We start from the raw sequence: 21,178 nt of genomic DNA, 5'->3' as shown, positions 1-21,178 counted from the left end.
TATCCTTCCACCCACCACAGCAGAGGAGAGACAGAGGCGCCTTCAGGGGCTGGTGTCGGCCCGCCAGCAAGGTCTGGAGGTAAAAAGCTTTGCCCAGTTTTTTTGGACTTACGCTAGGGGGCTTGAGTTTGATGACGCCACTCTGAAGGAAGCTTTTAATCTCTGTCTCGATGAACCCCTGCCACAGTGGGAGATGGATCAGCTTGGGGTGTTGGACTTCTGGGGCTTCTCACTTTATCTCCACCACCGCAAGGATTGGCAGATCCTCACACCACCTCCAGCTGATTGTGGCAAATACTCCACCCCTCCTTCCTCTACGAGTGCAGCTCATGACCTCTCTCTGACTCGGTCGAGTAAACGGAGGCTGCAGAGAAAGAGGGCTGCCCAAACTGCTGCATCAGCCCCAGAGCGCCCTCCAGTGTCGGCTCCAGCCCCAGAGCGCCCTCCAGTGTCGGCTCCAGCCCCAGAGCGCCCTCCAGTGTCGGCTCCAGCCCCAGAGCGCCCTCCAGTGTCGGCTCCAGCCCCAGAGCGCCCTCCAGTGTCGGCTCCAGCCCCAGAGCGCCCTCCAGTGTCGGCTCCAGCCCCAGAGCGCCCTCCAGTGTCGGCTCCAGCCCCAGAGCGCCCTCCAGTGTCGGCTCCAGCCCCAGAGCGCCCTCCAGTGTCGGCTCCAGCCCCAGAGCGCCCTCCAGTGTCGGCTCCAGCCCCAGAGCGCCCTCCAGTGTCGGCTCCAGCCCCAGAGCGCCCTCCAGTGTCGGCTCCAGCCCCAGAGCGCCCTCCAGTGTCGGCTCCAGCCCCAGAGCGCCCTCCAGTGTCGGCTCCAGCCCCAGAGCGCCCTCCAGTGTCGGCTCCAGCCCCAGAGCGCCCTCCAGTGTCGGCTCCAGCCCCAGAGCGCCGCTCAGTGCCGGTCCCAGTCCGGCTCCTTGCCCTGCTGGCGCCATCCAGACGTCTTGCCCTGCCGGCACAAGCCCGGCTCCTTGCCCTGCCGACGCCACCCAGACGCCTTGCCCTGCCGGCGCCACCCAGACGCCTCGCCCTGCCGGCGCCACCCAGACGTCTCGCCCTGCCGGCGCCACCCAGACGTCTCGCCCTGCCGGCGCCACTCAGACGTCTCGCCCAGCCGGCCCCAGCCCGGCTCCTTGCTCTGCCGGCGCCACCCAGACGTCTCGCCCTGCCGGCGCCACCCAGACGTCTCGCCCTGCCGGCGCCACCCAGACGTCTCGCCCTGCCGGCGCCACCCAGACGTCTCGCCCTGCCGGCGCCACCCAGACGTCTCGCCCTGCCGGCGCCACTCAGACGTCTCGCCCAGCTAGCCCCAGCTCGGCACCCTGCCCTGCCGGCCCCATCCAGACGTCTCGTCCTGCCGGTCCCAGCCCGGCGCCTCGCCCTGCCGGCTCCCCACAGGCCTCCAGCCCAGCCGGCTCCCCACCGACCTCCTGCCTTGTCTCCCCTGATAGACTCTCCCTGGGTCGTCCCTCCTGCTCCTCCCTGGTGTTCCTTTCCTCCACCCTGGACGGACCCACCGGCTCCACCCTGGTTCCCTGCTGGGGCTCCTGACCCGCTGGACCCACCCTGGACAGTTCCTCCGGTCCCACCCTGGACTGATCCTCCCTTGTCTTGCCCTCCCATCCCTCCCTTGTTTGTCGTTTTGGGTCTGGCTTGGCTTCCCTCCCTCCCCCCCTTCATGTCGTCTTGCCTGTTCACCTCCCTGTCTTGTGTCTGTTGATGTTGCCAGTTTTGTTGTCTTGTAGTGTTTCTTGTCTGTCTTGTACCTTGTTGGATGTTCCCTTTAGGGACGCCAGGTGGCGTCCCTTTTGGGGGGGGGCTAGTGTCAGGGTTCTGCCACTTTGGTCTTGTAAATTCTTGTTTTGGTGGCAGAGCTCTGACACTACTCCACGTCTGGTCCTGTTTCTGTCTCTGTGTGCGCGCGCGCGCCGTCGTGGGTGTACGCAGAGTGTGCGCGCTGCCACTTGATGTGGCCGCGCACGCTCTGCGTCCCTCAGACGCGCGCGCTCTTGTACTAGTGTTTGTGTTTGTTCTGTCAGCAGCGCGCTGCTTTATTCTCGGCGCCTCCGTCTAGTTGGTTTCAGTTTTGGTTGGCGCTGAGATGAAGCATGCGCGTTGCTTATGTGTGAGCGCACGGTAAGGTATTTATCTATCGTGTGCTCGTGTCTTGCGTCTCTTGTCAAAGCACGTGGCTTGGTGTTTACATTGTGGTCACGTGCTTTTGTCGTGTGCTTCAGTGTTGCGTTATGTGAGCGCATGGCTTGTATTGTCTCTCTGTGTCATGCGCTCTCCCGTCTATTGTCTAGTCCCACCCTCCTTGTTTACTCATTATTAGTTTGTCATCTTCACCTGTGTGTCAATTTACTTTTTGCTTTATAATCCCCCTCATGTTTTCAGTCATTTGCCTGTTCGTCGTCGTCGTTATTTCCATGTCGTGTGCTATCCAGTCCTGTTTGTCCTGCCAGCCCATCCAAGTTTGTTTGAGTGTTTGTTTTATAGTTATGTCTTTCCCCCTCGGGGTGGTTTTTGTTCTAATTTTGTTTTATTTTTATTATCAATAAATCATCCTGTTTGCACTTGAGTCCTCGCTCCCTCATCCTTCCTGAACCCTGACAATATGCATATAATAACTTTTTGTATAATAGTAACATTATACAAAATCAAACTGTCATGAATAAACTGAAAAAAGCCCCAGAGATGTGTAAATAATAATAAAAATAATTATAAATAACAATAATTTTTGTAACATTTGAATCCTTTAATTGTTTTTTCATATGTAAAGATATTTGTGTATTGCTGTACATCCTGTGTGTATTAAGCATTGTATACATGTTTTGGACTTGCATAGGTGCATTACTAACTTGCTCTGCACAGGACTTTAGACCAGCTTTCAGTTGTTCAATGGCCCAGTCAATTTCAGTTCCTCAATATAGCAACGTGCCAGCAATGCGCCTTAACACACCTCCTTTCTAGACCGGACCACCCATATGTCCGCAAAAGTGGCGCAAATGGATTTGCTATTTAAACAACGTAGTGCAAAATGTAAAAATTAGGGTTGCGCTGGTCTAAAAATAGCAACAAAGTGCATCAAACACGTCTTACGCCTAATTGCGCCGGGTGTATGATAGGGCTCTGGGTGTTTAGGTCACGGGAGCCTGATTCCTATTGATCTCTATTGATTTTCTGTAAAATATATTTACTCAAGTGCTCATACTACAGGTGATGAAAAAAATCATACTGTATATGGAGATGTTTTCTTGCAGCAGCTCATTGATGCCCTGTCAGTTATAGATAAACTCATTCATTTATTTGATCTACTCCTGATCCGCCCCATCTGTGTCTGTGCCTTCATTGCTGGACACAGAATGTTATGGAATGCATATTATCAGCTTCTCAGATACACAAAGAGCATTTATAAAGGTATATACACGCCAAACCATTTTATTCTGAATGTTTATGAGATGGTTTTCAAAAAATATTACGATAAAAGGGTAATTTTTCTCTAGTGATTTGCATCTGTTTACTTTGAGGGCTCCTGCGTTTGTCCATGAACATGGCTGACCACCACTCGCCATGACATAGATGTTCCCGAGCTCTAATAATGTTGTATAATTTACACCATATATTTTACATCTATTTCATTTTTTTATAAAAACACAAATGGAAAGGCAACAGAAATATTCGATGTGAAGGAAGAAGTCTAAGAAAAACAGCTTTGGTTTTTAATGTGATAATAAAAATGAATTATCATGATCAGAATAATACAATAAAATATAATAAACAATAATTCAATATAGTTTGAACATTATTACAGAATACGGCTGTATGATATTTGAAAATCTGGAAAATTTTCATTCAATGCAATATATAGTGCGATAAATGTCTTTAATGGCTTTCATCTTTAATCTTATAGCTTTAATATATATTTACTATAATTTAATATAATTATATGTTATATAATTTCACCAGATTAACTGAATAGCTTGTAAAGAATACATAATTTTAGATCAATTTGAATGATTCTGTAGGGGAGTGTATCTGCATAAAACATAATTAAAAAAATGACAATCATAGTTAAATACAACAGACAAAAGATGCAAATAAACAATATGTTATCATTTTCTGGGAAGTCAAACTGTATTCAGATGCGTAAATTAAATAAATACTGTATAATAATAATAACAACAACAACACTATCGTTTTAAATGAGTAAATAATTATATAATGTTCAATTAATCTTTAAGATACAAACGCTTAATTTATTGTGCCCAAATATTTTTTGTTTGCTTCAAATTTTTACAGTCAGTTCTTTAAAACACATGCAAATAATAAGCTTTCACTCAAAGGTTAAAACTTGAAATGACTTCACTGTGTTGTTAACTGTAATGTCTGGTAAGCTATAATCCCAACTACATTGCACATCTCTACAATGCGACTATTGTGGACTCGCACATTGCAATACCCATGCTGAAATGACATATTGTGTAGCCCTATTACAGAATGAACAAAAATCTTGAAACTAATTTGTATCAAAACCTATTTAAAAAAATTTAATTTAATATTTTTTATTGTGTTGATTTTCTATTTATAATATTAAAATATATAAATGTACATGAGCTGAAGGAAAAAAGGACACACAAGTTTTAAGTTGACCATAATGTGAGCGTCAGCATGTGATTCATGCCTCCGTATTACTGACTGAAAGTTGGACAGCAGCAGATCCAAGAGCAGGGAATAAGTTAGAGGCGGGAGAGAAAATAACAAAACGGACTTGGATTCCAGCGATCTGGATTGCATTAAGCAGCAAGATGAGCAACAACTGTATGTCTTCAAGCTGTCACAGTGTGAAGCTGCAGGCCTCCAGGCACAGGAAATGACATCAGGGCCCGCACACAAACTCAGAGCGCAATAATGACCACTTCAACACAACAAAAATGCAAATCACTTTTGCTCTTTTGAACGATCGGAAATGAATAAAAATGTAATACAATTATAAAAAATAAAGAAAAAATCCACTCATCGGCCACTTTATTAGGTACACCTTACTAGTAGTGGGTTGGACCACATTTGCCTTCATAACTGCCTTGATCCTTCGTGGCACAGATTCAACAAGGTACTGGAAATATTCCTCAGAGATTTTGGTCCATATTGACATGATAGCATCACAGAGTTTCTGCAGATTTGTCAACTGCACATCCATGATGCGAATCTTCCATTCCACCAAAACCCAATGGTGCTCTATTGGGTTGATAACTGGTGATTGTGGAGGCCATTTGAGTACAATGAACTCATTGTCATGTTCAAGAAACCAGTCTGAGATGATTCACGCTTTATGACATGGTACATTATCCTGCTGGAAGTAGCCATCAGAAGATACACTGTGGTCATTACGAGATGGACATGGTCAGCAACAATACACAGGTAGGCTGTGGCGTTTACACAATGCTCAGTTGGTACTGAATGTGGCAAAGTGTGCCAAGTAAATATTCCCTACACTATTACACTACCACCACCAACCTGAACCGTTGATACAAGGCAGTTGATACAAAGAGACTCATCAGACGAGGAAATGTTTTTTCAATCTTCTATTGTACAATTTTGTTGAGCTTGTGGAAATTGTAGCCTCAGTTTCCTGTTCTTGGCTGACAGGAGTGGCACCTAGTGTGGTCTTCTGCTGCTGTAGCCCATCCGCCTCAAGGTACTTGGACGTGTTGTGTGTTCAGCGATGCTCTTTTGCAGACCTCAGTTGTAACGAGTGGTTATTTGAGTTACTGTTGTCTTTCAGTAACTCTTTCAGTTCAAGCCAGTCTGGCTATTCTCCTCTGAACTCTGGCATCAACAAGGCATTTGCAGCCACAGAACTGTCGCTCATTGGATATTTTCTCTTTTTCAGACCATTCTCTGTAAACCTTAGAGATGGTTGTGCGTAAAAATCCCAGTAGATCAGCAGTTTCTGAAATACTTAGACCAGCCCACCTGGCATCAACAACCATGCCATGTTTAAAGTCACCTAAATCACCTTTCTCCCCAATTCTGATGCTTGGTTTGAACTGCAGCAGATCATCTTGACCATGTCCCAAATGCATTGAGTTGCTGCCATGTGATTGGCTGATTATAAATTTGCATTAACGAGCAGTTGGATAGGTGTACCTAATGAATTGGCCGGTGAGTGTATATAAAATATAATAAATAAATAAATAAATAAATAAAAAAAATCAACTGACATTTACTATATGACCACAAACATAATAAAAAAACAGCACATTATTTGTTAATGTATATGAAAAAGTGCTGCTTTTATTTTTTAATCACTTTTATTAAAATGTATATCCTCAAATAAAATAAACATCTAAATAATAACAAAATATACAATATTGTTCACAGAAAAAATTGATTATTGGTCTTCACTTTTCATTTTATAGCAAAAAAATCTGGACGAAAAAGTATGAGACAAATGAAGTGCGCCGATAACTACAAAAATTCCCTCACAGGGAGAGGAAATGACATCACGGCCGCACACCAACATCAGCAGCTGGCTTTTCTTTTCCATTCGCCTGGCAAAACATCAGCAATCTTTTCTGCTCTTACAGTATGTATGCCTTTACCCGACAGGACAACACACACACACCCCTCTGGCATGTGGTATGCTTTCTATTTTTCATATTTTTGCTCTCCTCTTCCTGACATTTCATGCTGGGTAGCAACTGGAAACTGTTAATGTGTTAACCTGTTATGTTTTGTGTGTGTGTGTGTGTGTTTGCGCAGGGGTTTCTTTCTCGTCAATGCAGCTCTGAAGGAGTCCTGAAAAGGATGTACAGGCAGAGCTTTTAGGCCTGCAGCAAGAAAGTGGAACAAATGGTTTAAATGAAGACTTAATTGCTTTTTCAGAGGCGAGTTGCGGCCCCATCGAGAGCTTTAAATTCCTGCGCTTGGTAAAGCAATCAGAGAGAGAGAGAGAGAAAGAGAGAGAGAGAGAGAGAATGAGGACGGACAGTCAGAGGCCAGGTGTGGTTCCTGTGTGCAGTCATAAACCCTGACGCTGATGCTAAACACAACACTCAAAAAAGCCAGCAGCCCTCTGTCATACACTGAATATTACACACACACAAATAGAGAATCAGGAAATATCAGGTAAGAGCAGAAGAGGCCAGGACACTTTATGTATTGATATTTTTAGCGTACAAAACTAAAAAATGACCTTCATGGCTTCATTATAAAATATTAAAAATTTTTAGATTATAACAAAACTTTATTATTACAATTATGAATATTATTATTACTAGGGGCAAAGCAGTGGCGCAGTAGGTAGTGCTGTCACCTCACAGCAAGAAGGTTGCTGGGTCGAGCCTCGGCTCAATTGGCGTTTCTGTGTGGAGTTTGCAAGTTCTCCCTGCGTTCGCATGGGTTTCCCCCACTGTCCAAAGACATGTGGTACAGGTGAATTGGGTAAGCTAAATTGTCCGTAGTGTATAAGTGTGTGTGTGAATGTGTGTGTGGATGTTTCCCAGAGATGGGTTGCAGCTGGAAGGGCATCTGCTGCATAAAAACTTGCTGGATATGTTTGTGGTTTATTCCGCTGTGGCGACCCCAGATTAATAAAGGGACTAAGCCGACAAGAAAATGAATGAATGAATATTATAACTAGCAATTTCATTGTGTGTGTATATATATATATATATATATATATATATATATATATATATATATATATATATATATATATGGCTATAATAATAAATATTATTGTAATTTTACAAAATTGTATTTTTTATTAATATACAAATTATTTTATTATAATCAATTTCATAAAATACATAAATAAGACACTGATAATAAATTGTATATTTCTTATATTACAAAATAACAGTCAGTATATATGATCTATTAACAGTCAATCGATTATTATTGTTATTAGTAGTAGTAGTAGTAATTAAGTAACTAATTCAAAACAAATTGATATTATTATTATTATTATAACCGATTTTAAATTAGATACAAATATGAAATTATAATAAAAAATTAATTTTATATTACCTAATAATAATTAAGTCATATGAATCCAACAAATGTAAATATTGTTTTTAACTGAAATTTTGTCAATTTCCACATTCAATAAAATAAAATAAAATAAAATAAAATAAAATAAAATAAAATAAAATAAAATAAAATAAAATAAAATAAAATAAAATAAAATAAAATAAAATAAAATAAAATAAAATAAAATAAAATAAAATTTCAGCAACTGAAGCGTGCGTTTAATTAGAGTGTATATAGGTGAGATCTGTGGTTTGGTGGATGCACTTCCTCAGGTAGAGACGGGCTCTATCATTTCTCTGATCAACATTTGTTACAACCCATGACAGCGTAGAACTGTAGGCTTAACTCAAGTTTGTTCTTAGCAGGTTGATTCTTGCACGTCATGATTTTGCCGGGTATGATCTTGGATTAACATCTATGTTGATCCTGGAGCATCATTTTTGTTGGAAAATGTAATCCATACTTATTCCCTACCCCTAATCCCAACCATAACTGTAAACCATTCCCAAAGTCAGAGGGGAATAATAGTTGGATAACAATCATGTACAAATGTGTAAATCTAACCATAAGCCTAAAAGGTACATGTATCCCTTAATTCTGATTGGTTGATTGGAATGTTGTTCCAGGATTAACATAAATGTTAATCCAAGAACACGTCCTACTTGGTGAAATCAGGTTGGCATTGATGCTTACCGTTTTTTCCCTGCGACCGGTCTGCACCAGGAGTTTATAGGCCAAAACACCATCATCCGAGCCGTTCCTGTAGTTCCCCTGAGTGATCCTACCAGCCTGCCAGTCCTTATCAAACGCCTCCTGCAGACCTGCCAGAAAACACACACACATTACATTGAAGATCCTGTTCAATAAAACATAAACCGCTTTAACCTCTTCTCTCAGTCAGTTATCGCCAGTGGTCCGTTTCTAGGGCACAATGTTTTCTCTCTCCTTCGCCTCACTGTCTGTGACCAATTTGTCGACCCATTTCAAACCACAATATTAAAGACAGCTCTCTCCACCCTCTCTTTACTGAAGCCTATACCCACATACATACACACACAAATGAAAACATGTGTTCCAATGAGTTTGCTGAAAGCTTTAAACAAAAGCAATGAAAAACGCCAGTGAGGTTCTGGTTGGCCGAGCTGAGCGAGTCTGAACATGCCACCCAAAACTGCATCTGGATGGACAGGTATGCCTTTCTAAAGAAGAAAGTGGGCAAAACAAGGTTTGCTTTTGAGTTTGGGATTAGATACGGCATTTTGAGTGCTCGATGCATGGATTTGGTGGAAAGAAGCCACTGTGGAAAGAGAAAGTTGCTGCAGAGACTTGCCCTTTATCTCTCAATCTTGTTGGGTTTTTTCACTCTCACCTTGCATTTTTTGTCTCTCCTCTACTTTTGTTTTCTTCACATTTTTGCTCTCTGTTTTTAATCCCTCCATTGAAATCTCATTTTCGGATCATAATCCGTCTTAAAGACATTAAATGTGTTACAGATTTGGAGGTTTAGCTGCTTGATTGATGTTTGTTAGAAACAGATGATCTGTTGATGGTAACATTAAAAGTAAAAGTCGTCTCCAACGAAGCGAGGCACTGTCTAGATATCACTACAGTCTGTAAAATATAAACTACCATTTTAAATTTTGAGGACTGTAAGGTTTATTTCGTATATTTTTGTAGAATGATCAAAATTGTGAAAAAAGAACATTTCCCTATTTGATGTTTTTTTTGGAAAAAGTAATTTTAATAAATAAAAAAGTCATTAAAATATTAAATAAATTATCGAAACATAGTTGGCAATAATATATATATATTTTTTATATTTTCCTTGTTGTACTGTTCAGATATTGGACAAAATTAATTTATGACCAATAAATGTTATACTTTTAAATGAATCTACTTCACTTTGCCAGTCAGACAATTTCTTCCAGTTTAAATGAGCAGTTATGAATTAGAATAAGCTGTATTTTGCAATATCGCTGGATTTAGCAATTTTGGAAGTAGGCCTGTTAGACTAGACTATTTGTAAGACTAGACCTCCACTTCAAGGCTATTATAGTTAACGTAAACAAACACAAAAAAAACAACTTAATTTTAAAACCATTTTCGCTAATTAAAATAAAAATGAAAACTAGAACTAACTGAAAGTGTATTGTGTTAGTTTCAATTAGTTTAATCCGGTGTGTTTAATTAGAGTTGGAACTAAACTGTGCAGAGCTGTGGCCCTTGAGTAACTGGACTTGGCACCTGTGTTCTAAGTAAACCAGTTGTTTAAACTAGTTCACCAAATCGAACTGAATCATTTGAAACGTTTCACGTCTCCAGTAAGCACTTATCCACAAACTACTTTTTAACATGCCTGATAACCTCATCTGACTCAAAATAAGCAAATTTTCTAAGTTATTCACTTATTAGAACAGTACACAGAGATCAGATTCGAGAACTGGTGAACATTTTTTGGTATGTTGGACTAACTTGGGAAGATTGTTAAAAAAGATCTGGTTTGCGTTAAAGATCTAAACTTTCCATCACTACTATGAATCTAACTGTAGAAGCAGCCTTGCACACATATTGTACTTAGGGCTGCTATCTTGTGGGCTTTTGTACTTGATTTTAAGGATGGGTAGATGGTAGTGTTCAAGTGTCCTCTGAATACATGTTTCAAAAATGTATTTTTGGTTAAGTTTTTTAATTTACAATATTTATTCTGATTATTTGAATCTTGCACCAAGCAACTACACTTATTTACAAAAAAAAAAACAAAAAAAAACAAAACTAACACTGAAACTAGTAAAAACTAAACTAAAACTAGAAACCAAATATACAACCTAAAAAAAACTAAATCTACCTCTAAAAACTAATTAAAACTAACTAAAACTTATTTGAAAACAAAAAAGTCAAAACGAAATAAAAAAATAATAATAATGAAAATTCTAAAACTGGCGAAGCAGTGGCACAGTAGGTAGAGGTGTCACCTCACAGCAAGAAGGTTGCTGGTTCGAGCCTCGGCTCAGATGGTCATTCTGTGTGGAGTTTGCTTGTTCTCCCTGCGTTCGCGTGGGTTTCCTCTGGGTGCTCCGGTTTCCCCCACAGCCCAAAGACATGCGGTACAGGTGAATTGGGTAGGCTAAATTGTCCATAGTGTAGGAATGTGTGTGTGAATGAGTGTGTGTGGATGTTTCCCAGAGATGGGTTGTGGCTGGAAGGACATGCGCTGTGTAAAAAAGTTTATTTTGTTTACTTATTAATGTCTACTGCCTGCCTTTGAACACCTGCCTGCTTATTGACTATGATTCTGGATTGCCTGTATACATCTGTTTGCTCCTATGTTGACTGCTACTTGCCTGACCATTCTCTGCATAATTAAACCTGCATTTGGATCCTTACTCACTGTTGTTAGTGTCACTTCACATTACAATTATAAGCTTGCTCCACCTTAGGGTTAGGGTTTAGGGGTTAGTATTTATTAGGATGTATTACCTAGCAGCCAGTCTCTGAAGTAATGCAGCCACATGCGCGGGAGTTGGCCGTTCTCTTCCCGCAGGATGTACTTCACAGAGCCAAAGCGCTGGTGCAGCTCATAGAGCTGAGGCTGGATCTGTGCGTAGTCCGCCCTCTGGGTCACCACGTACATGTTGTAGAATGAAAAATAACGGAACTGGGCACGTATGAAGTCATATTCACCCGTCTCCCGTGGCACAATGTCAGTCAACTCTAACCCATCCCGAACGCGGGTGGTGCCGTACAGACTGACCCCGAGGAGTGCCAGGAACAGGAAAATCACCACCACCTGATAGGAAACACACACACAAAAACAAAGGTATGAGTCAGGCCTTGGCCACATCTGAAGCTGCTGCTGTTTAATATTTCATGACAAACTTCTGAGGTGTTTGTGGTTTTCAGAAGGCCTTGACTCACAAAATAACACTTACACAACTCAACAAGATAAGCTCATTAAACGCCAAGAGATTAGCTCATTGCTGGCCTCCAAAATATAACACAATTGCAAAAAAAGCATTTTAGCCTTACCTTCGTTGTAGACTGAAGCAGAAATGGTGCGTAGTGCTTTTCAGCAAATGATGCGAAAGTCCATCTTGAATACGGAGAATCCAGACAACGTATACCCGAATCCCCAAACTGAGATAGCAGGTCTCGTGTGGAGCTGGCGCCATCTGGACTCTGGCAGGATGCTGTATCAGTGGCTACTCCTGGCACTGCACTGCTGCTGTTGTTGGTGCAGTTGTTGTTATTGTTGTTGCGGTTGGGGTTGGGGTTAGGATTTGTATTGGGGGCGTAGGGTTGGACAGAGATGTGGGAATGGGGCTCAGCCGTGGTGTAGTAGGCCTGTGTTCTGGGGTCATATTCGGTGCGCAGCTGTACGGTGGACTGCATGGTGATTTGGGTGTGCTGGGCGAAACTGTGGCTGCTGTAGGAGGGTGGAGGGCTGTAGCGACTCGAGTCCGCTGAGGAATCGGCATACGCTGCCTGTGGCTCCAACTGGATCACTCGGTTAGCGCAAGGGCTAAAGGAGAGAGAGAAAGGCAAGTGCTTTTCAGTAACACAAAATCACCATGCAACACTAGGTATTTCCTGCAATAAGAATTTATATCATGAAATTACAGGAAATTATATAGAAGAGCTGGATAAAACTGGCCTGCACAGAATAAACTAACATAGACAACAAATATCAGTCAATTTTTGCCTAATCCATTTCATAATAAATGGCAATTGTTGTAGGGTGGCTTAAATGATAGAGTATGATGCCAGCAACTCCAAGGTTGTGGATTTGATTCCCAGGGAAAGCAAAACCTGCAAGGTCACAGGTTGGATGATTTTATTTCATGCAGTATGTCATAGTATAAGACAACCAATGCATCTGGGAAACTTTGCACCGTCCTGACATAAAGACAAGCATGTTCATCTTTTTTGGTTTCCTATGACAGGTTCCGTCACATCTGTGATTTTCACCATTAAGAGCACAAAACCTCCACACAGCTCATTTAAACATGCAGAAATTAATAAGAGACAATGCAATGGTAATGCTTGTTGCAGTTATACAGTGAAGTGAGGGCCTGTCAATCACTTTCCTTCGGCTTAAGGCTGGTTTATACTTCTGCATCAAGTAATTGCATGACCCACGGCACCTGCCTTCCACATAGATGTGGATTTATACTTCTGCCTGCTGTTTGTGTTGCTCGACAATAGCATTTCCGATAAGCTAGCTGGTAGTAAGTTTGTATAATCCACTGTGTCGAGTTTCTTCACGGGTGTTCTGTTTTTTCTGAATGCTACAAGTAGCTAAAACTTGCTCATTCAAGGTGGGAACCAGCAGACGTGCAACAACTTTAATCATAAGGTAAACCCAAAACAAAAGTTTCCATCTGGAGCTCCTTCACGGCACTTGACACTTGTAAACAATTACTCCATCGGGCTCTCGGCTCTCAGCACCACCTACGCTCATCAGTGCTACCAAGCTGACCAATCACAAAACCTTTAGTTACATTTTTTGAGAGGTGCGCATCAGCGTCTGCCAAGGCGAAGGTTATTTGACCACGCAAAGGCTCCGCCGGACCATACACCTGTGCTTGACGCAGAAGTATAAATCAACCTTTAGTCACAGATTTATCAGGAGTCACCACAGTGAAACGCTAATTAGGCGTTTTACAAAACATGTCATATTTTTATGCTTAAGTTTGTAGTTTAGTTTTAAGTCAGTCACTAGTTCCGCCTTCTAAGCCACTGATTAGAATTTATAGATTTTAAGGATGTATCTTATGTCAACAATCTAATATCAAACTGCTGAAATTAACCGAGTTTCCTGTTTGAAGTCCCATTTTTAGCAAGTGTATGTCATTGCAGAATCCTTTAAACCATATTGGCAGTAAGTACAATACCTTAAGGCCAATTTATAATTCTGCATTGAGTGCACAAGATAGATCCGATGCCAATTTTTGCACACCCTTTGCTGTAATCTGACAATAGCTCTCAAAAAATGAAACTACACACTGCAATGGAGCAAGCTCAGCCATTGGTTGGTTTGGTAGTGGAGTGAGGGCTCACATGAGTGTTTAATAAGTCTCGAGTCCCATGCAGGAGCTACAGATTGATATTTTTGTTTTGTGTATATATTATGAATAAAGTTCTTGAATGTTTGCTGGTTCCTGACTTTATATTTTGTGAATGAGCAGCATTCTACATTAGCATCACACATTTCTGTCATTACCCAAAACACTGACAAAGAAACTGGACGTAGTGAAACAAAGAAACTCCACTGCCTACTAGTGTTTCAGAGGTCTTATTGGCAGAGCAGCACAAACCTAGCTTTCTCATGAGGTCTTCCATAAAAGTATTGGTAATGCTCAACCCTGATTAGCTTCATTGAGGAATCTGGTATGAGTAAAGAGTGATAAACAGATTGGTCAGATTAGTGAGTAGCGGGCAGTGGGTAGCACTGTCGCCTCACAGCAAGAAGGTCGCTGGTTTGAGCCTCAGCTGGGTTAGTTGGCGTTTCTGTATTGAGTTTGCATGTTCTCCCTATATTTGCGTGGGTTTCCACCAGGTGCTTTGGATTCCCCTACAAGTCCAAAGACATGCGCTATAGGTGAAGTGAATAAGCTAAATTGTACAAAGTGTATGTGTGTAAATGAGTGTGTATAGATGTTTCCCATTGATGGGTTGCAGCTGGAAGGGCATTCGCTGCGTAAAGCATATGCTGGATAAGTTGGCGGTTTATTCCCCTGTGGCAACCCCTGATAAATAAAGCCGAAAAGAAAATGAATGAATGAAATGTAAACACTCACAGCAGCATTGGCAACATGCAAGGTATGTGTCGTGTGGTACGGTGATCACCCAATGCTGAAGTATAAATCAAGCTTTAGGCAAATGTAGGCAATAGGAAGCTTGTGCAGTTGGAGGCAAAGTTAGCGTGTGAGCTAGTGATCATCCTTCAGATGTGGCAACTCGTTTCTCCTAAGCACTCATGCAAATACATGTAAATACAACCGCAATCAGCTTTCCAGTCAAGAGCATTTAAAGCCAAGAGGCGAGTGAGTGCCAGTGACTAGAAAGCAAGCGTTTCAACCATGGTGAAAGTTTAGGCATCAGGTTTAATTTCCTGCAGAAGTTTGGCTGTATGACTAAGAAGGTAAAATATTTGCCTATAGCCTGATTTTGCTTTCTCATTCTCTCTCTCATTAGACACCATTAAATGTTGCAGTAAGAAAGAGAGGCAAGAGCATGTCTTATTTGAGGGCCCGGGGCCACAGACAGAGATAAACATCAATATGCACGTATATCCACACAAAGTATAAAAGTTAAGGCAGGTTGTTGCTTAATAGTGTTGTTTGTAGTGAAATCAGTGTAATAAGAGCCTATTGTGCTTTGTATGTTTTCATATAGAATTGATTTGTAAGAAAATTCCCAAAATCATATCCATGACCTCAGAGAATGGGTGATGGATGGCTTTATGGCAGTGCGAGTCTGTCTGTGCTTGTTTTGCTATAATTGTGAGAGACAAATATCTATCAAAATGTGAAAAGGTCTTAACAATTATAATAAAACAAATTAAATTCTCTCTAGTTAAACCATCTTTATGTATATTATTTAGTGTAAAATTGGTGCATGCTACTTGCACCTCAATGGCATCATTTTATTAGGCATCATCACAAATTTAACAAAACATCTTAAAAAATTTTGTTGGGAGGTCCTCAAATGAAGAAAAGTGTGCTAGTGTTTGCTATACTTTACACGTTTAACACATTTAACTTAACACGTTTCTAAAAAATACCTTCAATAACTTTATATGTGTATTTAAGATAATTGTTTTGAACTATAATCATCTTTAAAAACTTATTTATTTCTGTGATGACAAAGCTGAATTTTCTGCAGCCATCAATCCACATGATCCTTCAGAAATTAATCATGTGAAGCTCAGATAACATTAATTCTTGTACATTTTTATCTGCATTTTGTGGATACACATTTTCCCAGAGATATTGAAGAAAATATATATACATGTATTTGAACTCAGAAAATTGACCAAAGTAAGAGATAAATGTACCTATAAAAGCCTAAAAGTCTTTAAGAACACATCTAGATAAAAGGTAAAAATTATAATTATTACTATTAATATTATTATTATTTTCTTCTAAAACTGCAAGATTTTATTTATTTATTTTTATTTATTCATTAGTGTAGGTGTAAGTGTATTAAATGTATTTATTACATGCCTTTCTGAAATACTTGATTCTGATTGGTTATTTAAGCAGTCTGTTATTCTCAATAGAAACTGATAACTAATAATAACACAAGCTTCATCTCAAATCAACATGTTCAAAAACATTATTACAAGTGGTATAAATATGCTGTATACCATAAATGTTTGTCTGGTTTAAACTTGCCATTTGCTAGCTACTGTTTTCTTCCTTGAAGCTTTACATTCAGGAAGCAAATAAAATATTTTTAATCAATTCAATATTTGGAATAAAATAATCTACTTATGAAGGAAGTAGCTGTTTAAATAACTGCTATTGCGTGCATCCAATCGACTGTTATCGTGAAAAAAACAGGGTGACACAAGATCCCAATTGAGTTTGTTCTGTAACAACAACCAACTAGACACATTAGCCCATGCTTTGCTTAGTTTAAAAACAAGGTCACACTTTATTTTGATGGTCTGTTTGTTGAATTTAAGTTACATGCTAACTAATTTTCATTAGATTATAAGTAGATTAGGTTGGCATTAGGCTTAGTGTAAGGTCACATTTATTTGCAAAGTTTCTTTTAGTCAATTAAACGTCTGTTGATAGAGCAGTATGAATGGATATTAAGCAGACAGTCTACTAATACACTAATGGACCATCAAAATAAAGTGTTACCAAAACAATAGAAGTTTATATCGAGCCTTTATTTAGCCAGTTGAATATGTGAATTACCTGACAAAGCAGCAGAAGATGTCAAAGCGGCGGTCCTCTCTGCGATACAGGTCCATGCTGAGGATGGCAGGAAAGATGAGTAGCACCATGGCAAAGTTAAACACCACCACCACTGCCGCCTGAAAGAAAAAGAAAAAAATAAGCACATATACTCTTCAATAATCACAAAAAGTAGCCAGGTTTCCATCTTAATGTGAAGTCATTTTTATCTAATAAGAAAAAATCCCAAAAGCCTATTAGGTGCATTTGCATCAAGCTGTCAGAGCAGCTGACTGTAGTATTGGTAGCCTAGTAACCAACAGTAAACAAGGTGAGCCTAATAGAAATGCATTTCCATTTCCAATTTTTCGCATTAACCCCATTTTGTCCAAGAACAGAGCCACTTCAAGTGAGTGCAAAAAGTTTTTTTTTTTTTTTTGCAAATGAAAGTATTTTTATTTGAAATTTGACATTTCAATTACTTGTTTCTCATGCGATATAATGGTTAAGTAACTCAAGCGCTCAGTGAAGGAGTTCTGTTCACCTGCAGTTGGAAAAAAAGCTATTTCTGTGCAAAAAAAAAAAAAAAACCTGATGTCATGCACTCCAGTGCAAAGACCATTGATACAGTGGTGGCCAACAAATTAAACTTTAACACAGTTATACTGAGAACAAATGAATGACGAATAACAGCACGACGCTTGCCATCTGAAAACTGAATTTGAAATAAAATCGACTGACATTTCTTAGCATAAATCGCACCAATGTTGAATTTAAAATTCATTCCACACTCTTCAATGTGAAAAACTATGAACTATGACTATGAACTTTGGTTTTGTTGTCCAAACCAATGACAAAAAAAGAGACTTTCTCAGAGTTGGATTAGACATGGGAACCAGCCACTCTTTTTTAGAGTCAATATATCACTCAGTTACTAAAAAGACTTCACAGAGCCAAGAGTACCTTACCAACTAATGAGTGACTGGAAACGTTTAATCTTGATATATTTGGTTGAAGCTCACAGAATAACTAGTGTGAAAAGAGTAACTGGATGAAGAAAAGTGACATCACAATGAGTGTAAGACTGTGTGAGAGAGAACGAGAGAGAGTGAGGGCAGATTGAAGCACGTCTGCCCTAGTTAGGGTGTATTTTTTATGGGTGGAGGTTGGAACCATGTCAAACTGCCAGACCACCCAGTGAGCAGCTCAGCCTGACAGAGCCAAGACACAAAGAGAGAGACTCGTGTGTTCGAAATTCAGCGACTCCAAAAGAATTTGGAGACAGTAAAAAATGTGTGAATGTTACTGCATTAGACAACAAAATATGGAATCTGTCAGGCCTAGAGAGAGAACAGATGAGAGAATGTGCGTGAGTAAATGTCGAGTGAGATCTGTTGGGCTTGACATGTGTGTATGCTTTTGTACTGCCAAAGAAACAGGAGGAAAAACACAGAAAGAAAGTGTGGTGCCAAAAGAACACAGACAGAAAAAATCAGAACACAGTCTAAACTACAACAAGATATTTAGGCAGTTTAAGATCAACAAGAAAATATTTCTTCAGATTTTTGTTTTTCTTTGGTCATGCTATTACATAAAAAAGTTAAGTAGTTCCAACAATTTACTATATTGCATTGAAAAATTATGAGAACAAACGTTTTACCCTCAGAATAATGCAAAACACATGCATAAAACACATTTTTGAAAGTCATCTGAAGGCTTCTTTGATAAACAAACTGTTAAATATAATAATTTTTCAAAAATACTAATTTATTTGGAAATAAAATCCAATAAATGTTGAAATATTATTGTCATTAAAGACGAGGTGTAAGTAGGAGGGACATTGGCTGCATCGGAAATCCCATACTTTTATACTATATAGTACGCTAAAAACAGTTTGCAAGCCGAGTAGTATATCCGAATTCATCAAATTCGAAAAACAGTATGCAAGAAGTACCAGGATGACCAACTAGTTCTGGCGAGATTCTGAAGTATGCATCTGATGCACACTATGCGCGAGAGAATTCATGAATGGGAGTGAAACGATGCAACTTACGCAGGTAGGTCACGTGATCTTGGCAAAACGCCGGATGTAGTACATCCGAGTTCCATTCATACTACTCACAGTCATACTATAGAACGTACTTTTCAAACGGCCAAGTAGTAAATTCCCATTCAAATGCAGTACCTACTGAGTAGTAGGCGATTTCGAACGCAGCCATTCTCTTTCCTGATCATCTGATTGAAAAAACATCTATATAGTACAAGAGTAGTCAACATTTTAATTGCATTTCCCAGGAGAGTAAGAAAGTAAATGTCATAAGGGACAAAAAAAGGTGATGAAGGCATTAGAAAATGTATATATTTAAAATATATTAATTAATAAAGCCAAACAAAAAACAAGTCAAGTTGTGATCAATTCATTTTAAAGCATAAACAAAGTGGATAAACTAAGCCAAAAAATTAAATAAAGCCTGAAGTAAAACAGACTTGGATACAAACATTTAAGTAACCATACTTTGAGCAAAAATATAAAGCATTTGATATTAAATGCTGAAGTAAACTCATTTGGACAACTTACAGCAAGAAATAACACGTTTACCAAAGCAGTATCACCCTGATGTACGTTTGTGTGTGTGTGTGTGTGTGTGTGTGTGTGTGTGTGTGTGTGTCTGTTCAGAGCGGTATTAAAGATGAGTGTTTTCAGGCACCGTTGAACAGGTGCCAGTTGGACTGCAGCGTGTGTGTCTGACAGACGTGTGTGAGACATCAATCCACACATCCTAATACCAGATCTACAGCGCTGTACGAGTGCGTGTGCGAGTTTAGGCGTGAGTCACATCTTGCGTGTGGTCGGCAGACACGTCCTGCACATCTTTTCCCTCAAAATATTATCTCTAACCAGACACAAACACTACACTTGCAGATATATAAAGCAATGGTTGGTTTCTGCTTTATGGATCAAAGCGTCCCACAAAAAGGGAGGCTGTCTTTAGGATTTAGGCTGAGATTTGTGTGAGCGTGTTTGTTGAGCAGAACAAGGCATCAGTGTGTAAATCTCTGCCTATGTCTGTCTCCGTGCAGCTGTGCTGGTTATGTGGATGACGGCGAGGTTACTTCACCTATAGTTCAAGGGTTAAGTAGCCCAAGCTCTCAGTCTGTGTGTGTTTCATGTGAGGGGGATGACGATTTAGATGTTCAATAGTAAAAAAAAAATCTTTCAGCTGAATAAAGCAAGACTGACTATGCAGGTTCAAATGTAGGTATTCAGAATGTATGGAAGTGAAGTTTTACAAACTAATTTTGAGAGTAGCACGTGACATGATTAATGGTGGCTGGTCTGTCATCTGTAATTAGCAATCATCCAATCAGATTGATTCAAGCTTACAATAAATAGGCAGATTTCGCCCTATTGCCTTATCTTCGCCTTAGAAGAATTCCCCCTTCCACCCCATTTCCTCCTGTTCTTTCCTTTATCCTACTGCAGCAAATTACATTTTTACTGTTGAAATTTGGCGCCAGTTAAACATGAAGTGACGATTTTGTTCTCTTTGACTTGTTGGATTGAAATTCTGCTTTATTCGCACGTCTTTTATGAGATACGTTCCTATTGTATGGAACGTACTTTTCTAAATTCAAATTCAAATGTATAACCTACTGAGTAGTAGGTGATTTCAGACGCAGCCATTCTCTTTCCTGATCATCTAATTGGACAAAAATCTATATAGTACAAGATGGGTCAACATTTTAATTGGATTTTCCCAAGAGAGTAAGAAAGTAAATGTCATGAGGGACAAAAAAGATGATGAAGGCATCAGAAAATGCATATATTTTCAAATATATTAATTATTAAGCCAGACAAACTATAAATCTAGTTGTGATCAATTAATTTTAAATTTAAGCATAAACAAAGTGGATAAACTGAGCCAGAAAAGTAAACAAAGCCTGAAGCAAAACATACTTGGAAACATACTTTTTCCTTCCTTTACCAGGGGGAGCTCTCGAGACCTACCTGATCTCGGAACCCCTTATATGACCAGGCGGGAGCCCTGGGCTCAATTATCTCCAAGCTCATGGTTCTTTACTGGGACAGCATGCCAAACTTGCTAATAGTGTCAAGCAATATCTAAGTGTGAACTCTTGAAATGACTTTCATTGTTAGAAAAGCAATGGCAATAGAAAAGAAATAAATAAAGAGGGCATGGAATTTTTAAATGTTGAAAAGCACAATC

General features: G+C 40.0%; 1 protein-coding gene across 2 annotated transcripts in view; it reads right to left on the bottom strand.

Moving 5' to 3' along the window:
• Positions 1-21,178, bottom strand: part of ptch1 (patched 1) — a 105,220-nt gene that overhangs the window by 34,338 nt on the left and 49,704 nt on the right. For both annotated transcript variants that reach the window (XR_015496811.1, NM_001305542.1), the window contains exons 13-16: positions 16,971-17,089; positions 12,067-12,559; positions 11,518-11,827; positions 8,734-8,861 (exon numbers count right to left, since the gene is read on the bottom strand). Coding sequence is in view for 1 of the 2 variants with exons in the window: in NM_001305542.1 (NP_001292471.1) it covers positions 8,734-8,861; positions 11,518-11,827; positions 12,067-12,559; positions 16,971-17,089 (1,050 nt within the window). In the remaining variant the exon portion in view is untranslated. The remainder of the gene's footprint in view (positions 1-8,733; positions 8,862-11,517; positions 11,828-12,066; positions 12,560-16,970; positions 17,090-21,178) is intronic.

The sequence above is a fragment of the Danio rerio genome, chromosome 8 (genome assembly GCF_052040795.2).
Source record: "Danio rerio strain M-AB ecotype USA chromosome 8, GRCz13ab, whole genome shotgun sequence".
NCBI classification, from domain to species: domain Eukaryota; kingdom Metazoa; phylum Chordata; class Actinopteri; order Cypriniformes; family Danionidae; genus Danio; species Danio rerio.
Note: the sequence above shows the minus strand (reverse complement) of the source record. Positions and strands in the feature narration are given on the sequence as shown.